The sequence below is a fragment of the Salmo salar genome, chromosome 02 (assembly GCF_965601325.2).
Source record: "Salmo salar chromosome 02, fSalSal1, whole genome shotgun sequence".
Lineage (NCBI taxonomy): Eukaryota > Metazoa > Chordata > Actinopteri > Salmoniformes > Salmonidae > Salmo > Salmo salar.
Window position 1 is genome coordinate 83180309 of NC_138292.1, and position 20955 is coordinate 83201263.

The 20955-nt window shown below is 44.3% G+C and overlaps 1 protein-coding gene across 1 annotated transcript; it reads right to left on the reverse strand.

Annotated features, from left to right (window-relative positions):
• Positions 1-1024: 1024 nt before the first annotated feature.
• LOC145850423 (uncharacterized) lies at positions 1025-5999 on the reverse strand. The gene is made up of 2 exons (XM_082968811.1): positions 5828-5999; positions 1025-4319 (listed from the first exon to the last, which is right to left on the reverse strand). The coding sequence occupies exons 1-2, from the start codon at positions 5931-5933 to the stop codon at positions 3409-3411; spliced, it is 1017 nt and encodes a 338-aa protein (XP_082824937.1). The 5' UTR covers positions 5934-5999; the 3' UTR covers positions 1025-3408.
• Between the last annotated feature and the right edge of the window lie 14956 nt (positions 6000-20955).

The following is a 20955-nucleotide window of genomic DNA, read 5'->3' on the forward strand; positions in this document are numbered from 1 at the left end:
TGGAAACATTATGCTTTGGGGGTGTTTTTCTGCTAAGGGGACAGGACAACTTCACCGCATCAAAGGGACGATGGACGGGGCCATGTACCGTCAAATCTTGGGTGAAAACCTCCTTCCCTCAGCCAGGGCATTGAAAATGGGTCGTGGATGGGTATTCCAGCATGACAATGACCCAAAACACACGGCCAAAGCAACAAAGGAGTGGCTCAAGAAGAAGCACATTAAGGTCCTGGAGTGGCCTAGCCAGTCTCCAGACCTTAATTCCATAGAAAATCTGTGGAGGGAGCTGAAGGTTTGAGTTGCCAAACGTTAGCCTCGAAACCTTAATGACTTGGAGAAGATCTGCAAAGAGGAGTGGGACAAAATCCCTCCTGAGATGTGTGCAAACCTGGTGGCCAACTACAAGAAACGTCTGACCTCTGTGATTGCCAACAAGGGTTTTGCCACCAAGTACTAAGTCATGTTTTGCAGAGGGGTCAAATACTTATTTCCCTCATTAAAATGCAAATCATTTTATAACATTTTTGACGTGTTTTTCTGGATTTTTTTGTTGTTATTCTGTCTCTCACTGTTCAAATAAACCTACTATTAAAATTATAGACTGATCATTTCTTTGTAAGTGGGCAAACGTACAAAATCAGCAGGGGATCAACTACTTTTTTCCCCCACTGTATACATCGGGCTGATGCCGATGTTGGCATTTTTCGCAAATATCAGCCGATTCCGATATGCTCACCAATATATCGTCCATCCCTACCAAATATCACTTGACTTTCAGAGGGGTGTATTATGACATCAGATAGAACTACTCAGACATTCCAAATATCACTTGATTATCAGAGGGGTTATTATGACATCATATAGAACGACTCAGACATTCCAAATATCACTTGATTATCAGAGGGGTGGATTATGACATCAGATAGAACTACTCAGACATTCCAAATCAGGCTTCATCCATATCATAAAGGTGGATATTGATCCAACCATTTCAAAAGTAATGACCAGGCTGATGGAAACAGGATATGGTTTTACAATTTTATAAATGCCGACAGACGATTTGTTAGTTCGTTTGACATGGTGGGGTCTTTTTGTGTCAGTAAAAACATTTTAGTGAGAAACGGCGGTGGAAACTCCTTTATGAGCAAATATTTATATAATAACCATCATCTTAGTTAACTTGGAGTCACATGATGATATGTTGATTGGTCCTCCCACTACAACTTGGGAACCCACGCAGTTTATTAGGCTACAGATGAAATAAGTTATGAACTTCACAGGGTGGTGAAAGTGCAGGTGATGAGCTTGATGCTCCTTTCCAATACATTTTGATGGTCTTATTCTGGTGACATGATGATCGATGATTGGTTGCCATTTGACAAATAAAATAATATGGCTCTTATCCATAATAATCTCATCATGTAGGTAGCCTACCAGCACTGTATATGTGAGCTGTTGGCTACAGTGCACATGCCAAGAGCACGTTTTCTATATAACTCAACAGTTTTCAAAACCATCAGTAGAGTTGAAAATGTGATGGAAACCAATTTAACTTGTATTTTTCATTCAGTACATGGGAATTTAACAGCAAACATTATTTATCACGTAAAGCCTTTTATCCACAAAAAGTATGTTTGATAGAAACATTTCTGGTGGGAAAATGCATATATTGTTTTATGCAGATTTCAGAATATTCACATGAAAATCTGTGGCAAATTGCATGGGAAACTTAGCTACTAAGGTGGATATTGATCCAACACCTGCTGCTTATTGAAACCAGCCCACTGGGCACAGATGTCAGTTCAACATCTTGTTTTTATTTACATTATTTTGAGTGGTCAAAAAATGATGTTGTCATGACGTTGCCCTCTTTGGGTACAGCGAGCACCATCCCCCCCTCTCTCTCCTACACCCAGGCTGCTGTTAGGCAGGTCATAAATTCCTGGAGGAGATTCTTCCTCATGGCCAGACAGTATAGAGAGAGTGAGTTTTCATAGGGAGAACAAAGGAACTTCTTCCACCTCACAGAACTTGAGAACTGAACAATATTCATGTTCTGGAGAATGTATAAACGGTCGGTGAAGTAGCCAGCTACAAACTGGTCTGTTTGGTACAATTTTGTGAAACTCATGAGAGACAATACAGCCACATTTCCAAAACCCTGTTTATACAAGAGTCTCAGTTGTGAGGCTTTCATCTAATTATTGTATAAAATGAATGAGTAATGATGAAACTATTTGTGAAATTATTTAATGTGATTATAAACTGTTTAATGAAGTTAACTCCAATTCCCTTTGGAGTTTAACTAAATCATAGGCCCGCCCCATAAGCACAGACATTGATCTGGCGTCGTGGGACAGCCCCTTTCTGCTCTTCCGAATATAACCCCCACCTTGGGAATTTATCTTTAGACCACGCTTCTCTCAATTCCGAGAGGGCTAAGGTTTGAGTAGAGACCAGCTTACCTCGATAACCACGAGAGGGCTAAGGATTCAGACGATTGCTGAATTCTTAACCATACCACGTGGTTAAACTCTGAGACTATCGAACCGACAGAATAAGAACAAATCTTTGATACTAATTACTAGTCTGCAGCTAGGAATTCGGTATCATTGAACGCGAAGACCGACAACTGCCGAAACATCTATTCTATAACAACATTGCTGAATGTTACTCTGAACTATCCATTCTAACCACGGCAGAGAGAGAGAGGGCAGACAAACTCTCCAACAGAAACTAACTTTCCAACAGAGATCACAACGACACACTGAGCGTAAATATATTGATTGCAATTATTCCCGAATGAGTGAGCGTTCATGTGCAAAGGGTTAGCATTTCAATGGTTATAATTATCAACTTTGTAGTGTCTTATCTCAGTCGACCCCCACTTCCCTTTTGTCCACCAAGCCACCATGCAGGTTTAGCCCACTAGGGTACATTCCCCTATCATTTCCATGTAACCATATCTACTTGTTTGTTTGTGCATTTCTGTGATTATTTAGTTAGTTCATAAATAAATGATTTAAGACAAGGTTCGTGCAGATAACCAACAATTTACGATGTTTGGAATGAGACTAACGTGAGGTAAAGAATAATTCATTAATTAGAAGACTAATTGATCAGATATTAAAATATCTGAAAGTTATATTAGGAAAATTATAACTATGTAATCTGAATATTTTCCTTGGTGCCCCAACTTCCTAGTTAATTACAGTTACATTATTAAGTTAGTTTAATCACGTAATAATAATTACAGAGAACTTTTGAAAAAAATAAGTCTTCAGTTTAATGATGCCAAAGACACAATAATGTTGATGGCATTTTGCAAATCTAAATCAGTTTTCTACATTGATCTAACATCATCAGTATTCGCTCATGAGCTTTCAGGTTTCCTAACTCTGTAAAACTCTATCTAGTGGGAGCAATGGAAAGGCTTCTCCCGTGTGAGTTTCGCTCATGAGATTTCATGTTTCCTAACTGGTTAAAACTCTTTCCACACTGGGCGCAATGGTATGGCTTCTCACCTGTGTGTACCCTCTTATGTCTTTTCAGGGATCCTAATAAGGCAAACTTACTTCCACACTGGGAGCAGTGGTAAGGCTTCTCCCCTGTGTGTATTCGCTCATGAGCTTTCAGCTTTCCTAACTCCGTAAAACTCTTTTCACAGTGGGAGCAATAAAAAGGCTTCTCCCCTGTGTGTATTCGCTCATGGAATTTCATGTTTCCTAACTGGTTAAAACTCTTTCCACAATGGGAGCAGGGGTAAGGCTTCTCCCCTGTATGTATACGCAAATGACATTTTAGGTTTCCTAACTGGTTAAAACGCTTTCCACACTGGGCGCAGCGGAATGGCTTCTCCCCTGTGTGTAGTCGCTCATGAGCTTTCAGCTTTCCTAACTCCGTAAAACTCTTTCCACAGTGGAAGCAATGGTGTGGCTTCTCTCCTGTGTGAATCCTCCCATGTCTTTTCATGTTTCCTAACTGGTTAAAACTCTTTCCACACTGTGAGCAGTGGTAAGGCTTCTCCCCTGTGTGTATTCGCTCGTGATCTTTCAGCCTTCCTAACTGGCTAAACCGCTTTCCACACTGGGAACAATGGTAAGGCTTCTCTCTTGTGTGTATTCGCTCATGAGCTTTCAGGCTTCTTAACTGACTATAACTCTTTCCACACTGGGCGCAATGGTATGGCATCTCTCCTGTGTGTGTCCTCTCATGTCCTTTCAGGCTTCCTAACTTGATAAAACTCTTTCCAATCTGGGAGCAGAGGTGTTGTCTTTCTGGTTTGGAAGTCTCTGGTTCCGCAGAGTTTGGTTTTTCTCCTGCCAAAGACAGTGTTTATTTAAAGAGAGACATGAATGAAACCGTCTTACTATGAGGTTTAATCCAAATCAGATCCCTCAATAATCTGGAGGCAAGTTTTCAAACATTTCATAATTTAAAACAAATGATGTTGTAGAGCTTCCTGGTAATTACTGATATGTTTACATAAATTATTTTATTAATTCAGTTTTATAAGTCAGAACAAAACACTAGACAGTTCTATGACACTCAAGACACAGACATCAATGGATTCCAATCGAGCAGGTGGTTGTAAATATATAACCTTCATAGCTGTACGATACAGAATGTGACTTTTTACATACGCACTAAAGCTTATTACTCTCAAATTTTGTGCACAAATTTGTTTGCACTCTTCGCATTCTCCCAACCAGCTTCATGGGGTAGTCACCTGGAATGTATTTCAATTAACAGGTGTGTCTTGTTAAAAGTTCATTTGTGGAATTTATTTCCTTCTTAATGCATTTGAGCCAATCAGTTGTGCTGTGACAAGGTAGATAGCCCTATTTGGTAAAAGACCAAGTCCATATTATGGCAAGAACAGCTCAAATAAGCAAAGAGAAACGACAGTCCATCATTTCTTTAAGACATGAAGGTCAGTCAATCTGGAACATTTCAAGAACTTTGAACATTTCTTCAAGTACAGTCGAAAAAAACATCAACCTCTATAATGAAACTGTCTCTCATGAGGACCGCCACAGAAAAGGAAGACCCAGAGTTACCCCCTGCTGCAGAGGACAATTTCATTATTTACCAGCCTCAGACATTTCAGCCCAAATAAATGCTTCACAGATTTCAAGTAACAGACATCTCAACATCAACTATTCAGAGGAGACTGCGTGAATCAGGCCTTCATGGTTGAATTGTTGCAAAGAAACCACAACTAAAGGACACCAATAAGAAGAGACTTGCTTGGGCCAAGAAACATGAGCAATGGACATTAGACCGGTGTTAATCTGTCCTTTGGTCTGATGAGTCCAAATTTGAGATTTTCGGTTCCAACCGCCATGTCTTTGTGAGATGTAGAGTAGGTGAACGGATGATCTCTGCATGTGTGGTTCCGACCGTGAAGCATGGAGAAGGAGGTGTGATGGTGCTTTGCTGGTGACACTGTCTGTGATTTATTTAGAATTCAAGGAACACTTAACCAGCATGGTTACCTCCAGGCTGTGTAAAGGCTATTTGACCAAGAAAGAGAGTGATGGAGTGCTGCATCAGATAACCTGGCCTCCACAATCACCCGACATCAACCCAATTGAGATGGTTTGGGATGAGTTGGACCGCAGAGTGAAGGAAAAGAAGCCAACAAGTGCTCAGCATATATGGGAACTCCTTCAAGATTGTTGGAAAAGCATTCCAGGTGAAGCTGGTTGAGAGAATGCCAAGAGTCTGCAAAGCTGTATTTGTATTAGTCGGGGACAGCCCTACTGGTAACAGATACCAGTGGGCAGATCTATTTGATTTCTTCAAACTAAACTACAGCACTTACTTTGATGTGTCAAATCTGATCCTTCCTTCTCTTCTCCTCCTCCCACAGTTCCACTCAGCCCCGTTGTTTTCCTGCAGTCCACCAGCAGCACAGACAACCTCTTCATACCCAGCAGTAAGGCGCTACTGGGAGAGACACGACACAGGGACTCCGAGAGGGAGGAAGGGCTAGCGTTGTCCTGGTAACCATAAAGAGGGGACACAGACACATATCATTATGGATGCTGATGTCACTGTTGTCATGAAGTGCTTTACAGAAACCCAGCCCAGACCCAGACGGAGCAAGTTGTATGCTAGACCAGACCAAGCTGTACCATCTGGTGTTCTGATCTGGAGAGAATCTTCTCTGACTCGTCAGCATCAGGATGTTGTTGAGGCTCCCCAGAGGATCCACGATAGTCATGTATCTCTCCTGTGTGAATGAGAACATCAAACAGATGGTAAACTTATGATCTTCTATTACAATCACAAAGGGTCTTACAAGAGGCATTAATATATCTAAACAGGGCCTAAAATGGCCACTTTCATCATGAATTCCTAAAATATTGTTTATGATGCAAATGCACCAATATTGAATTGTAAAAGCCTGTTACACTAAATTAAAACACTTTAATATAGACCACAAGGAGAATTCAATAAATCACATTTAAAATTCCCCAAAACATAAGTACCAACGACACATTGCCCCTTAAACAATTCCTACAGTACTGAACAACATATTCAAGTGTAGAACTTCAGTAGAATGCCCCTTTAAAACCCCACATTAGTTCAACAACGACATAGTTTGTGCCCCTGTTTTTAAGACAGTACTCACTGGTGGTAATCTGATCTTCAGCCTCCTCCTCTTTTATTGAGATAGCCTCCTCTTCCTCTTTTACTCCAAAAGGTTCATCCTCTTCTTTCAATGTTATGGCATCTTCCCCTTTTTTGATTCTGAAAGCTTCTACATTGCCCTCTTCTACTCTGACAACCTCTTTCCCATCTTCCTCTTTCACTGTAATATCATCCTCTTCTTCTTTCAAAGTAATAGCCCCCTCTTCCTCCTTTTTCATTCTGAAAGCTTCTTCGTCTCCTTTCATCAGAGCTTCTTTCTCTGTCTAGTTTAGTGAGCTCATGTTCCGGGCGATTAGCCTAGCGCAGTATCAATTTACCACATTTGCTATTTTAACAAGCAAATTACGTTTAAATGAACTAGTAGATACGTAAATATAATTACGTTCAAAACACTAAGAGTAATATACACAAGATTGGTCTAAAGAGCTCCAATGTTTCAGTTTTATGTTCGCTATCAAACCACCGCGTCGTTTGAATCAGAAGCCTTTTGTCGCTGTTGAAGAAGCCTCCAGTTCCGTCCACTAGATTATACGTCACGCAAGAAGCATCACCTGAAATACTCACATCGCCATCGGCTGGCTGGAGTGGGTAACGCAGATTGGAAAAAAAATCTCCATTACAATGTTTATTCTGGCAAACAATGTCATAAGAAGTAATTTAAAAACAACCAGATGTTATGTTTCTCTTCCTTCTTACAGCCAATAATTTCATCCAGGTCTGACCTGCCCTTTAGGCAGGATTAGGTGACAGATGGAAGAGGGTGGCATATTCCGAGTTAAATTGACCAAGGCTCATCACTAACAACACATAATAACACCTCACATAATGCTGCCCAAAAACAATGAAAACTTCTCACACCCATATAAAATGCTGTGGCTCAAACCAGATCGTTGAGTTCTCAGTGATCACCTCCAGGGGTGATATAAAACACTGTGGCTCTGACCAGCTGGTTGAGTTCTCAGTGATCACCTCCAGGGGTGATATAAAACACTGTGGCTCTGACCAGCTGGTTGAGTTCTCAGTGATCACCTCCAGGGGTGATTACTGACCAGCTCCATTACTGCACTAATTAAATAATGAAGTTTGATTGTTTAGAAGAAATCTAAAAGCCTCTCCTTTTGATTACAATAATTCCACCACAGGAGCTTCAGTCTCTAATCTGTTACTGTAACCTAACAGCTTCAGACACTTCGTTTACTTCGGATTGTTCCTATCTTCAACTATTTGTCATTCAAATATTATTTTCTTAGCCTTCTGTATCATACTGTTGACCTCATTTCTTAATTTCTTATAGTCTACAAATATATCTGCCCTGGATTTCCTAAACTCCAGAAAGCATTCATTTCTACGCTTCATTGCCTTTAAAATGTTTTCCTTTATCCATGGTTCAGTTCTTTGCTAAATTCAAACCTTTTTTACTGGAGTCTGCTTATCTACCACATGTAAAAACAATGATCTAAAATTGCCCCGGACATTCTCCACTTCATTGCATTTCAATACAGCAGACCAGTCCAACATGTTCAAGCAATTAACAAATAATATCTGCACTATAATTCTTCATAGTCTTCATTTTTTTATTAAGTTATGACAATTAAAAACTGTTTTCTGAACATTCCTACTACAGAAGATGATGGAATGATCACTGAGTTTACAACCCATCCGACACCAACACAAGGTCAATGATGGTTTGGGTAGAAGGACAGACCTTTTTGAGCATATCTGTATTAAAATCACCAGTAACAATAACCTCTGATTTACCAAAGTCTGTACAGTTGGAACAAGTCTCCTCCAACAATTCATACAACTTGTACTGGTGTGGTGGTCTATAATAGGTTACAACTATAATAGGTTTACATTTTGTTAATAATAAAAATGTCCAACCACACAGCTTCAATCTCGTCATGGTTTAAATCTGATCTATAGTTGAACCCAATATCTGATCTTACATAAATACAAACTCCCCCTGCCTTGGCGATTGCGGTCTCTTCTAATTACTACATCATTTTCAACTTCAATCTCAGCAGGGTTTTTTTAATCGAACCATCCAACCATGTTTCGGTAAAGCAAAGCACTCCCACCTTACAGTTACTAGAGAGTAGGCGATTTTCCTCCATCTTAGGAAGAAGACTTCTAACGTGGAGATGAAGGATGTGTCGTCCTCTCGTGGAAAACACCTTTTCTAGTCAAGTTCTCCTCTGTTGGAACTGTCAGCTGAAATTGTTCACTTAAGATGAGTGTTGACTCCATGCAGTCCAATCTCAACAATGAATCTCCTTCCTGGATTCGCGCTGGCATTTGAAAGAGATGGTCGTTGGTCATTCCCTTCTGACCCTCTCTATTATAGCGAATGGATTTATCGCTAGAAAACGGGCTGGGGCACTGATGAACATCTCCAGACAGCAACAGGCATATTTAAGTGCCTTTGAATGGAGTATGGTGGTAGTAGGTGCCAGGCGTGCCGGTATGTGTCAATAACTGCAACGCTGCTGGGTTTTTCAGCTCAACAGTTTCCCATGTATACCAAGAATGGTCCACCACCGTAACAGTGGCGGTCAGTGCCATTTAAGATGAGGGAGGACCATTTAGTTTTTCATGAGCATGGCCTTATTTCTACTACAGCATATTGGATGACTGTCATTCATATTCCATTCACCCTGTTCAATGAAACAATGATAGGTCTAAGATACTACATGATACAAAAATGTTCCCTATACCCATCATGAGGTAGTTACAACCTAGCCTTTGAATGAAAGTTTACAACAGTAGGTGCACACAGGTCTTTTCTCTCTTTGAGTCAACTACTCACCACATGTTATGCACTGCAGTGCTAGCTAGCTGTAGCTTATGCTTTCAGTACTAGATTCATTCTCTGATCCTTCGATTGGATGGACAACATGTCAGTTCATGCTGCAAGAGCTCTGATAGGTTGGAGGACGTCCTCCAGAAGTTGTCATAATTACTGTGTAAGTCTTCGGAAGCCTTGAGAATCATAATCCTTCAAGGTTTGTATTGAAGTCAATGTACCCAGAGGAGGATGTAAAATAGTATGTTTTAATCAATTATTTTGTGATGTGATTATATTTAGTATAGTTTTATCTAAAAAGGATAACTTTTAAATATTTTACCATTTTTATTTTTCTGAAAATAACTGAGGATGATGGTTCTCCCCTTCCTCCTCAGAGGAGCCCCCACTGTACCCAAAGGACATCCAGCCAACTTGACACAATTGTGGGAAGCATTGGAGTCAACATGGGCCAGCATCCCTGTGGAACGCTTTCGACACCTTGTAGAGTCCATGCCCCGACGAATTGAGGCTGTTCTGAGGGAAAAAGGGAGGGTGCAACTCCATATTAGGAAGTTGTTCCAAATGCTTGGTATAATCAGTGTATATATCTGCCATTTAGCAGACACTTTTATTCAAAGTGATTTGCAGTCATGTGTGCAAACACTTTACATATGGGTGGTACCAGGAATAAAACCCACTACCCTGGTTTTACAAGCACCATACTCTACCAACGGAGCTACAGGACCACAAGGAATGATCAAGGAATGACGCAGATAAACACACACACAGCCTGAGTTTGAAAAATATAATTTAATCAAAAACCTTAACATTGAAACTGACATACTCCATATTTAGTTCAAATCAAGTGTTATTTGTCACATGAATACAACAGGTGTTGACCTTACTGTGAAATGCTTACTGACAATCACTTAACCAACAATGTAGTTAAGAAAAATAAGAGTTAAGAAAATATTTACTAAGTAAACAAAATTTAAAAAAGTAACACAAAAAAAAAAAATACCGAGGCTATATACAGGAGGCACGTGTTGAAATAAAAACATACAGCTTTTTACAATTTGATTTAATGTGCCAAAGCACAATTCTATTTTTTTTTTTAAAATTAGACAAGTGTACAAGCAGTATGTATTTGATGTGATATATTCCTATACACACTGGCAGCAGTATGTGTTATCTCATGAACTTTAAGTAGCTTTTATTTGATGTGAAATATTCCTTTCGAGACAGGATTGTGCCACGGCACAGATCCGGGGAATGGTACCAAAACATTTCTGCAACATTGAAGGTCCCCATCATTCTTAAAAGGAAGAAGTTTGAAACCACCAAGACCCTTCCTAGTGCTGGCTGCCCGGCCAAACTGAACAATCGGGGGAGAAGGGCTTTGGTTCAGGGAGGTGACCAAGAACCCTATGGTCACTCTGACAGGGCTCCCGAGTTCCTCTGTGGAGATGGGAGAACCTTCTAGAAGGACAACCATCTCTGCAGCACTCTACCAATTAGGCCATTATGGTAGACGGAAGCCACTCCTCAGTAAAAGGCACATGAAAGCCTGCTTGGAGTTTACCAAAAGGCACCTAAAGGACTCTGACCATGAGAAACAAAATTCTCTGGTCTGATGAAACCAAGATTGAACTCTTTGGCCTAAATGCCATGCGTCACATCTTGAGGAAACCTGGCACCGTCCCTACAGTGAAGCATGGTGGTGGCAGGATCATGCTGTGGGGATGTTTTTCAGGGCAGGGACTGGGAGACTAGTCAGGATTGAGGGAAAGATGAACAGAGCAAATGCATTTTTATTTCTAATTCCAGCCCCCGTCCCTGCAGGAGGCCTTTTGCCTTTTGGTAGGCCGTCATTGTAAATTAGAATTTGTTCTTAACTGACTTGCCTAGTTAAATAAAGGTTAAATAATAAATAAAATGTAAAAAAAGTAGAGAGATCATTTATGAAAAACTTCTCCAGAGCACTCAGGACTTCAGACTGGGGCAAAGGTTCAATTTCCAACAGGACAATGACCCTAAGCACACAGTGGCTTCGGGACAAGTCTCTGAATGTCCTTGAGTGGCCCAGCCAGTGCCCGGACTTGAACCCGATCAAACATCTCTGGAGAGACCTGAAAATAGCTGTGCAGCGACGCTCCCCATCCAACCTGACAGAGCTTGAGAGGATCTGCAGAGAAGAATGGGAGAAACTCCCCAAATACAGATGTGCCAAGCTTGTAGCGTCACACCCAAGAATACTCAAGGCTGTAATCGCTACAAAGGATGCTTCAACAAAGTACTGAGTAAAGGGTCTGAATACTTAGGTAAATATTATATTTCAGTTTTTAATTATAAAATACATTTGCAAAAATGTCTAAAAATCTGTCTTTGCTTCGTCATTATGGGGTGTTGTGTGTAGATTGATGAGGAAAATATGAAAGGAGCAAAGCCCAGGTAAAAAGTTAAAACCCACCTCTGTCTTCTGAAAACCGAACCCTGGGATAGGATTTTATTTTTCTGAGGGAAAAAATCACACACATGTTTATGCAAAGACACACCAGAATGGCTTTCCAATACTTGTTGAGTGTTCCTTAAGGGGTCTGTTCTCAGTCGTGACTTAAATCAGCTGAAAAAAAATCTGAGACAAATCAGGTTTAAATATCGCTGTCCATCAATTAGCAATTTTGACAAAAAAAATAGTTTACACAAATATTAGCGTCATAGCTCTTATTGCAGGACTCTTATTGGGACATCATCTCCCCAGTGAACAAATTGTGCGTATTTAACATTCATATTGGACTGTACAGCCTTACCTATGGAGTGTGCATCACCACTGATCGCAACTTCCTGTTTCCATACCAGCTGTCGTGATTTTAAATACGGTATCACGTTACTCACAAATAACCTTTGGATGAAAACGTGGTTAATCAATCTGTATACAGCCTAATTATTTTCCCCTCGGGAAGCTCCGGTATACAGTGGTTTTAGTGCACTGCTGCCACCAGCAGGCCTGGAGGGCATTTTGACTTTGTTGATAGCTAAGTGTGTTAGCTAACTGTGTGGCTAAAGACGTAGCAGTTGACTGGCAACCGATCAACCTATTGTGTGTATTGAACATTCATATTGGACTGTAGCAGCTAGCTAACTGGCTACTGATCAACCTATTGTGTGTATTGAACATTCATATTGAACAGCCTTACCTATAGAGTAGCACCACCACCCATCAGCCCATTCTCTTCCTGACGTCAAAGCCGCAGTGTATTTTTGGTATAGGAGTTTTTGATGAATAATATTTCAAATTGTGAAAATATAAGTGTATAAGTATGTATTTTTTCACAAACTTTAAGATACTGTTTGTCTCTATGCAGATGTGGAAGCCGGATAAGAATATACATAAATAGTTCATTGTTCTTTTTTCACATCATACTAAGAATACTGAGCCACAATCTGTAAAATGTGACCATACTATTTATTTAAAGCCACACTAAGATGTCACCATACTATTCCTTTAAAGCCCCACTTTCAGATATAAATCATCAGAGTGGGAAACCAACTGACATGGAAACAATGGAGCAAATGGATCACTATCAGAGGGGTTATTATGACATCAGATAGAGCTACTCAGACATTCCAAATCAGGCTTCATCCATATAATGAAGGTGGATATTGATCCAACCATTTCAAAAGTAATGACCGGGCTGATGGAAACAGGATATGCCTGAACACTTTTATAAATGCAGACAGACAATTTGTATGTTCATTTTACAGTGTGGGATCCTTTTGTGTCAGTAAAAACTTATGAGCAGGAAATGGCGGTGGAAACTAATATTTATATAATTGTCAAGGTATGCGTGAAGGGATGTAGGAAGTCAGGCGCAGGAGAGCAGATATGTGGTAACAAAACGGAGCCTTTTATTTGGCGAACCAAAAGCACACGGCACAAACAAACACAAAATACAAATACGGGTTGAACATAACCCAGCGCAACCAGCCTAACGTGCGCATACATGAAAACAGATAAACAATACCACACAAAGACATGGGGGAAACAGAGGGTTAAATACACAACACATAATGAGGGAAATGAGAACCAAGTGTGTGGGAAAATGAGACAAAACAAATGGAAAATGGATCGGCGATGGCTAGAAGACCGGCGACGTCGACCGCCGAACACCGCCCGAACAAGGAGGGGCATTGACTTCGGCAGAAGTCGTGACAGAACCCCCCCCCCCCCCCCGACACGCGGCTCCAGCACTGCGTCAACACCGGCCTCGGGGACGACCCGGAGGGCGAGGCACAGGGTGAACCGGATGGAGACGGTGGAACTCTCGTAGCAGAGAAGGATCCAACACGTCCTCCACTGGAATCCAGCATCTCTCCTCCCAGTCCATGAGATACTGAAGGCCCCTTGCCCGACGTCTTGAATCCAGTATGGAATGAACGGAGTACGCCGGGGCCCCCTCGATGTCCAGAGGGGGCGGAGGAACCTCCCGCACCTCAGACTCCTGGAGCGGGCCAGCCACCACCGGCCTGAGGAGAGACACATGGAACGAGGGGTTAATGCGGTAATCGGGGGGAAGCTGTAACCTGTAACAAACCTTTTTGACTCTCCTCAGGACTTTAAATGGCCCCACAAAGCGCGGACCCAGCTTCCGGCAGGGCAGGCGGAGGGGCAGGTTTCGGGTCGAGAGCCAGACCCGGTCCCCCGTGCGAACACCGGGGTCTCACTACGGTGACGGTCTGCGCCAACTTTCTGGCGCAGCATGGCGCGCTGAAGGTGAACATGGGCGGCGTCCCATGTTTCCTCCGCTCGCCGGAACCAGTTGTCCACCGCAGGAGCCTCGGTCTGACTCTGATGCCAAGGAGCCAGAACCAGCTGATACCCCAATACACACTGGAAGGGGGTGAGGTTAGTGGAGGAGTGGCGGAGCGAGTTCTGGGCCATCTCTGCCCAGTGCACAAACGCTGCCCACTCCCCCGGCCAGTCCTGGCAATAGGACCTCAGAAACCTACCCACATCCTGGTTAACTCTCTCCACCTGCACGTTACTCTCGGGATGAAACCCTGAGGTAAGGCTGATCAAGACCCCCAGACGTTCCATGAACGCCTTCCAGACCCTCGAAGTGAACTGGGGACCTCGATCAGACACTATATCCTCAGGTACCCCGTAGTGCTGGAAGACGTGCGTAAACAAGGCCTCCACAGTCTGTAGGGCCGTAGGGAGACCGGGCAGAGGGAGGAGACGGCAGGACAATCCACAACGACCAGGATCGTGGTGTTTCCTTGTGATGGAGGAAGATCGGTCAGGAAATCAATCGACAGGTGTGACCATGGCCGCTGTGGAACGGGTAAGGGGTCTAACTTACCTCTGGGCAGGTGCCTAGGAGCCTTACACTGGGCGCACACTGAGCAGGAGGAAACATAAACCCTCACGTCCTTAGCCAAAGTGGGCCACCAGTACTTCCTGCTCAGACAGCGCACCGTCCGAACGATGCCTGGATGACCAGAAGAGGGTGACGTGTGGGCTCAATAGATCAGCCGGTCACGGACAGCAGACGGAACGTACAGACCCCCAGCTGGACACTGGAAGGGAGCGGGCTCCGCACGCAACGCCCACTCAATGTCCGCGTCCAGCTCCCACACTACCGGCGCCACCAGGCAGGAGGCCGGGAGTATGGGAGTGGGATCCATGGGCCGCTCCTCTGTGTCATACAGCCGGGACAGTGGGTCTGCCTTCACGTTCTGGGAACCTGGTCTGTAAGAAAGGGTGAAAACAAAACGGGTGAAAAACATGGCCCACCTTGCCTGGCGAGGGTTCAGTCTCCTCACCGCCCGGATGTACTCCAGATTGCGGCGTCCAGATGAGAAAAGAAAGGGTGTTTAGCCCCCTCAAGCCAATGTCTCCACGCCTTCAAAGCCTTGATGACAGCCAACAACTCCCGGTCCCCCACATCATAGTTTCACTCCGCCAAGCTGAGCTTCCTCGAGAAGAAGCCACAGGGGCGGAGCTTTGGTGGCGTACCCGAGCGCTGAGAGAGCACAGCTCCTATCCCAGCCTCGGACGCGTCCATCTCCACTATGAACGCTAAAGAGGGATCCGGATGAGGTAAACAGCCAAGGTAAACAGAGCCCTCAGGTGACTAAAAGCCCTGTCCACCTCAGCTGTCCACTGCAAGCGCACCAGGCCCCCCTTCAGCAGTGAGGTAATGTGAGCCGCTACCTGACCAAAACCTCGGATAAACCTCCGGTAGTAGTTGGCAAACCCTAACCGCTGCACCTCCTTTACTGTGGTGGGAGTCGGCCAATTACGCGCGGCTTCAATGCAGTCACTCTCCATCTCCACCCCTGAGGTGGAAATGCGGTACCCTAGGAAGGAGACGGGCTGTGGAAAAAACAGGCATTTCTCAGCCTTGGCGTACAGGTCATGCTCCAACAGTCGACCAAGCACCTTGCGCACCAGGGACACATGCTCGGCGCGTGTAGCGGAGTATATCAGAATGTCATCAATATACACCACTACACCCTGCCCGTGCAGGTCCCTGAAAATCTCGTCTACAAAGGCTTGGAAGACTGATGGAGCATTCATCAACCTGTGCGGCATGACGAGGTACTCATAGTGTCCAGAGGTGGTACTGAAAGCCGTCTTCCACTCATCTCCCTCCCGGATACGCACCAGGTTATAAGCGCTCCTGAGATCTAGTTTGGTGAAGAAGCGCAACCCCTGCATCGACTCTGTCGCTGTGGCTATGAGCGGTAGCGGGTAACTATACCTCACAGTGATCTGATTCAGATCCGATAGTCAATACCCGGGTGCAGACCTCCCTCCTTCTTCTTCACAAAAAAGAAATTCGAGGAGGCGTGTGATGTGGAGGACCGAATGTATCCCTGACGCAGGGATTCAGAGACATATGTTTCCATAGCCTCCGTCTCCGCCTGTGAGAGGGGATAGATGTGACTCCTAGGAAGTGCAGCGTCTACCAGGAGATCTATCGCACAATCGCCCCATCGATGAAGTGGTAATTGAGTCACCTTCTTTTTGGAGAAGGCAAGAGCCAAATCGGGATATTCAGGGGGAATGCGCACGGTGGAGACCTGGTCTGGACTCTCCACCGTAGTAGCACCAACGGAAACCCCTAAACACCTACCTGAGCACTCTCGCGACCACCCCGTGAGAGCCCTCTGTGGCCAAGAAACAGTGGGGTTATGATAAGCTAACCAGGGTAGACCCAGCACCACGGGAAACGCAGGAGAGTCAATAAGGAAGAGATTAATTCTCTCCGTATGACCTCCCTGCGTCACCATGCCCAAAGGAGCGGTGACCTCCCTAATGAACCCTGACCCTAATGGTCGACTATCTAAGGCATGAACGGGGAAGGGCACATCCACGGGAACGATGGAGATCCCTAAACTATGGGCAAATGATCTGTCAATAAAATTCCCAGCCGCGCCCGAATCAACGAGCGCCTTATGTGGGGAAAACTCAGGAAAAGTAACAAACAAAAACGTGTGCAACAAAGGGCTCTGGGTGAGAATGGTGCCTTCTCACCTGAAGTGACGCCAGAGTGCCCTGCCTGCTGCCTCGGACCCTAGAGGAACCAACACGGCACCGACCAGCGGTGTGACCTCTGCAGCCACAGATGGTACACGTGAAAGCCCCTCCTCCGGTCTCCCTGTGCCTAGCACCTCCCAGCTCCATAGGCACCGGAGCGGTGGTGCTGGGAATGGGAATCGGCAGAGCCCTCTCTGGCGTCCGCGGGTGACCAGCAGGTTATCCAAACGAATGGACATGTCCACCAGCTGGTCGAAGGTAAGAGTGGTATCCCTGCAGGCCAACTCCCAATGGAAATCCTCGTGCAACGGTAGTGGTCGATGAGGGCCCTGTCATTCCATCTCGCTCCGGCAGCCAAGGTCCGAAATTCCAGTGCGAACTCCTGGGCGCTCCTCGTCCCCTGCCTCAGGTGGAACAGACATTCTGTGAAGTCCTCCAACGCCGCATCTCCTTCTCCCCACATGGCGTTGGCCCACTCCAGAGCTCTCCCTGAGAGGCACGAAACGAGGGCGGATACCCTCTCCCTTCCCGAGGGAGCAGGATAAACGGTGCCCAGGTAGAGGTCCAGCTGTAACAGGAAGCCCTGGCACCGTGCCGCCGACCCATCATACTCCCCGGGAAGGGCGAGACGCATCCCACTGGAACCGGATAACCTGCTGGTCACCCGCGGACGCCAGAGAGGGCTCTGCCGATTCCCATTCCCAGCACCACCGCTTCGGTGCCTATGGAGCTGGGAGGTGCTAGGCACAGGGAGATCGGAGGAGGGGCTTTCACGTGTACCATCTGTGGCCGCAGAGGACACACTGCTGGTCGGTGCCGTGTTGGTTCCTCTAGGGTTCGAGGCAGCAGGCAGGGCACTCTGGCGTCACTCCAGGTGAGAAGGCACCATTCTCACCCAGAGCCCTTTGTTGCACACATGTTTTTGTTTGTTACTTTTCCTGAATTTTCCCCACATTCTCAGCATAAGGCGCTCGTTGATTCGGGTGCGGCTGGGAATTTTATTGACAGATCATTTGCCCATAGTTTAGGGATCTCCATCGTTCCCGTGGATGTGCCCTTCCCCGTTCATGCCTTAGATAGTCGACCATTAGGGTCAGAGTTGATTAGGGAGGTCACCGCTCCTTTGGGCATGGTGACGCAGGGAGGTCATACGGAGAGAATTAGTCTCTTCCTTATTGACTCTCCTGCGTTTCCCGTGGTGCTGGGCCTACCCTGGTTAGCTTGTCATAACCCCACTGTTTCTTGGCCACAGAGGGCTCTCACGGGGTGGTCGCGAGAGTGCTCAAGTAGGTGTTTAGGGGTTTCCGTTGGTGCTACAATGGTGGAGAGTCCAGACCAGGTCTCCACCAGGTCTCCACCGTGCGCACAGGAGGGACGGGTAGTGAGGACCCCTGTTGTGCTGGGGGAGGTACTGGAGGACCTCCCTGTCTCTCCCAGCGATCCATCGTCTGGACGACACGGTCCATGGCGGTGCCGAGATGGTGAATCAACGCCGTGTGCTCCTGGACGAGCTCCTCGACTCCGCTACCATAGGTACCTGCTCCTGCTGACACCATAATGGGTGTGGTATTCTGTCAAGGTATGCGTGAAGGGCTGTAGGAAGTCAGGCGCAAGAGAGCAGATATGTGGAAGCAAAACGGAGCCTTTTATTTGGCGAACCAAAAGCACACGGCACAAACGAACACGAAATACAAATACGGGTTGAACATAACCCAGCGCAACCAGCCTAACGTGCGCATACATGAAAACAGATAAACAATACCACACAAAGATATGGGGGAAACAGAGGGTTAAAACTTCTTATGGCTTGAATCCCGTTAGCGGGATCATTATGACAACAGCCATTGAAAGTTCAGGGCGCCAAATTCAAAACAACAAAAATCTCATAATTAAAATCCCTCAAACATACAAGTATTATACACCATTTTAAAGCTTTACTTCTTGTTAATCCAGCCACAGTGTCTGATTTCAAAAAGGCTTTACGGCAAAAGCAAACCAGTCACAAAAAGCAGAAATAGAGATCAAATTAATCACTAACCTTTGATGATCTTCATCAGATGACACTCATATGACTTCATGTTACACAATACATGTATGTTTTGTTCGATAAAGTTCATATTTATATCCAAAAATCTCCGTTTACATTGGCACATTACGTTCAGTAATGTTTTGCTTCCAAAACATCCGGTAATTTTGCAGAGAGCCACATCAATTTACAGAAATACTCATCATAAATGTTGATGAAAATACAAGTGTTATGCATAGGATTATAGATACATTTCTCCTTAATGCAACCGCTGTGTCAGATTTCAAAAAAGCTTTACCGAAAAAGCACACCATGCAATAATCTGAGTACGGCGCTCAGACACAAAAACATGCCATACAATATATCCGCCATGTTGGAGTCAACAAGTCAGAAATAGCATTATAAATATTCACTTACCTTTGATGATCTTCATCAGAATGCACTCCCAGGAATCCTAGTTCAACAATAAATGTTTGTTTTGTTCGATAAAGTCCATCCTTTATGTCCAAATACCTCCTTTTTGTTTGCGCCTTCAGTTCACAAATCCAAATTCACGACGCGCAGGTCAGACGAAAACTCAAAAAATCCCATTACAGTTCGTAGAAACATGTCAAACGATGTATAGAATCAATCTTTAGGATGTTTTTATCGTAAATCTGCAATAAAGTTTCAACCGGAAAAATCCTTTGTCTTCAGAAATGCAATGGAGCTGAGCTACCTCTCAAGTGAGCGCGCATGGCTGAGGCTCATGCCCTGCTGGCAGTCATCTGACTCCAGGAGCTCTTATTCATCCCCACTTCACAGTCGAAGCCTCAAACAAGGGTCTAAAGACTGTTGACATCTAGTGGAAGCCTTAGGAAGTGCAAAATGACCCCACAGACACTGTTGTTTGGATAGGCAATCACTTGAAAAACTACAAACCACTTCCTGTTTGGATTTCATCTCAAGGTTTTTTCCTGCAATATGAGTTCTGTTATACTCACAGACATCATTCAAACAGTTTTAGAAACTTCAGCGTGTTTTCTATCCACATCTACTAATAATATTCATATCTTAGTTTCTGGGCATGAGTAGCAGGCAGTTTACTCTGGGCACGTCAGTCATCCAAGCTACTCAATACTGCCACCATCCATAAGAAGTTAAATACACAACACATAATGAGGGAAATGAGATCCAGGTGTGTGGGAAAACAAGACAAAACAAATGGAAAAATGGCTAGAAGACCGGCGACGTCGACCGCAGAACACCGCCCGAACAAGGAGAGGTATCGACTTCGGCAGAAGTCGTGACAATAATAACCATCATATCTTAGTTAACTTGGAGTCACATGATGATATGTTGTGTGGTCCTCCCACTACGACTTGGGAACCCATGTAGTTTATTAGGCTACAGATGAAATAAGTTATGAACTTCACAGGGTGGTGAAACTGCACGTGATGAGCTTGCTGCTTCCTTCCAATACATTTTGAGGGTCTGGTGACATGATGATCGATGCTTGGCTGCCATTTGACAAAGAAAATAATATTGTTCTTATCCATAATAATCTCATCATGTAGGTAGCCTTCCAGGACTGTATATGTGAGATGTTGGCTTCAGTACACGGGACAAGAGCACGTTTTCTATTTCACGCAACAGTTTTTAAAACCATCAGTAGAGTTGAAAATGCGATGGAAACCCATTTAACTTGTATTTTTCATTTGGAATTTAACATCAAAAGCTATGTATTTGTCACGCAAAGCCTATTATCCGCAATAAGTCTGTTTGATGCAAACATTTCTGGTGGGAAAATGCGTATATTGTTTTATGCAGATTTTAGAATATCTTCATGAAAATCTGTGGCAAATTGCAAGGGATACTTAGCTACTAAGGTGGATATTGATCCAACACCTGCCGCTTATTCAAACCAGCCCACCGGGCACAGACGTCAGTTCAACATCT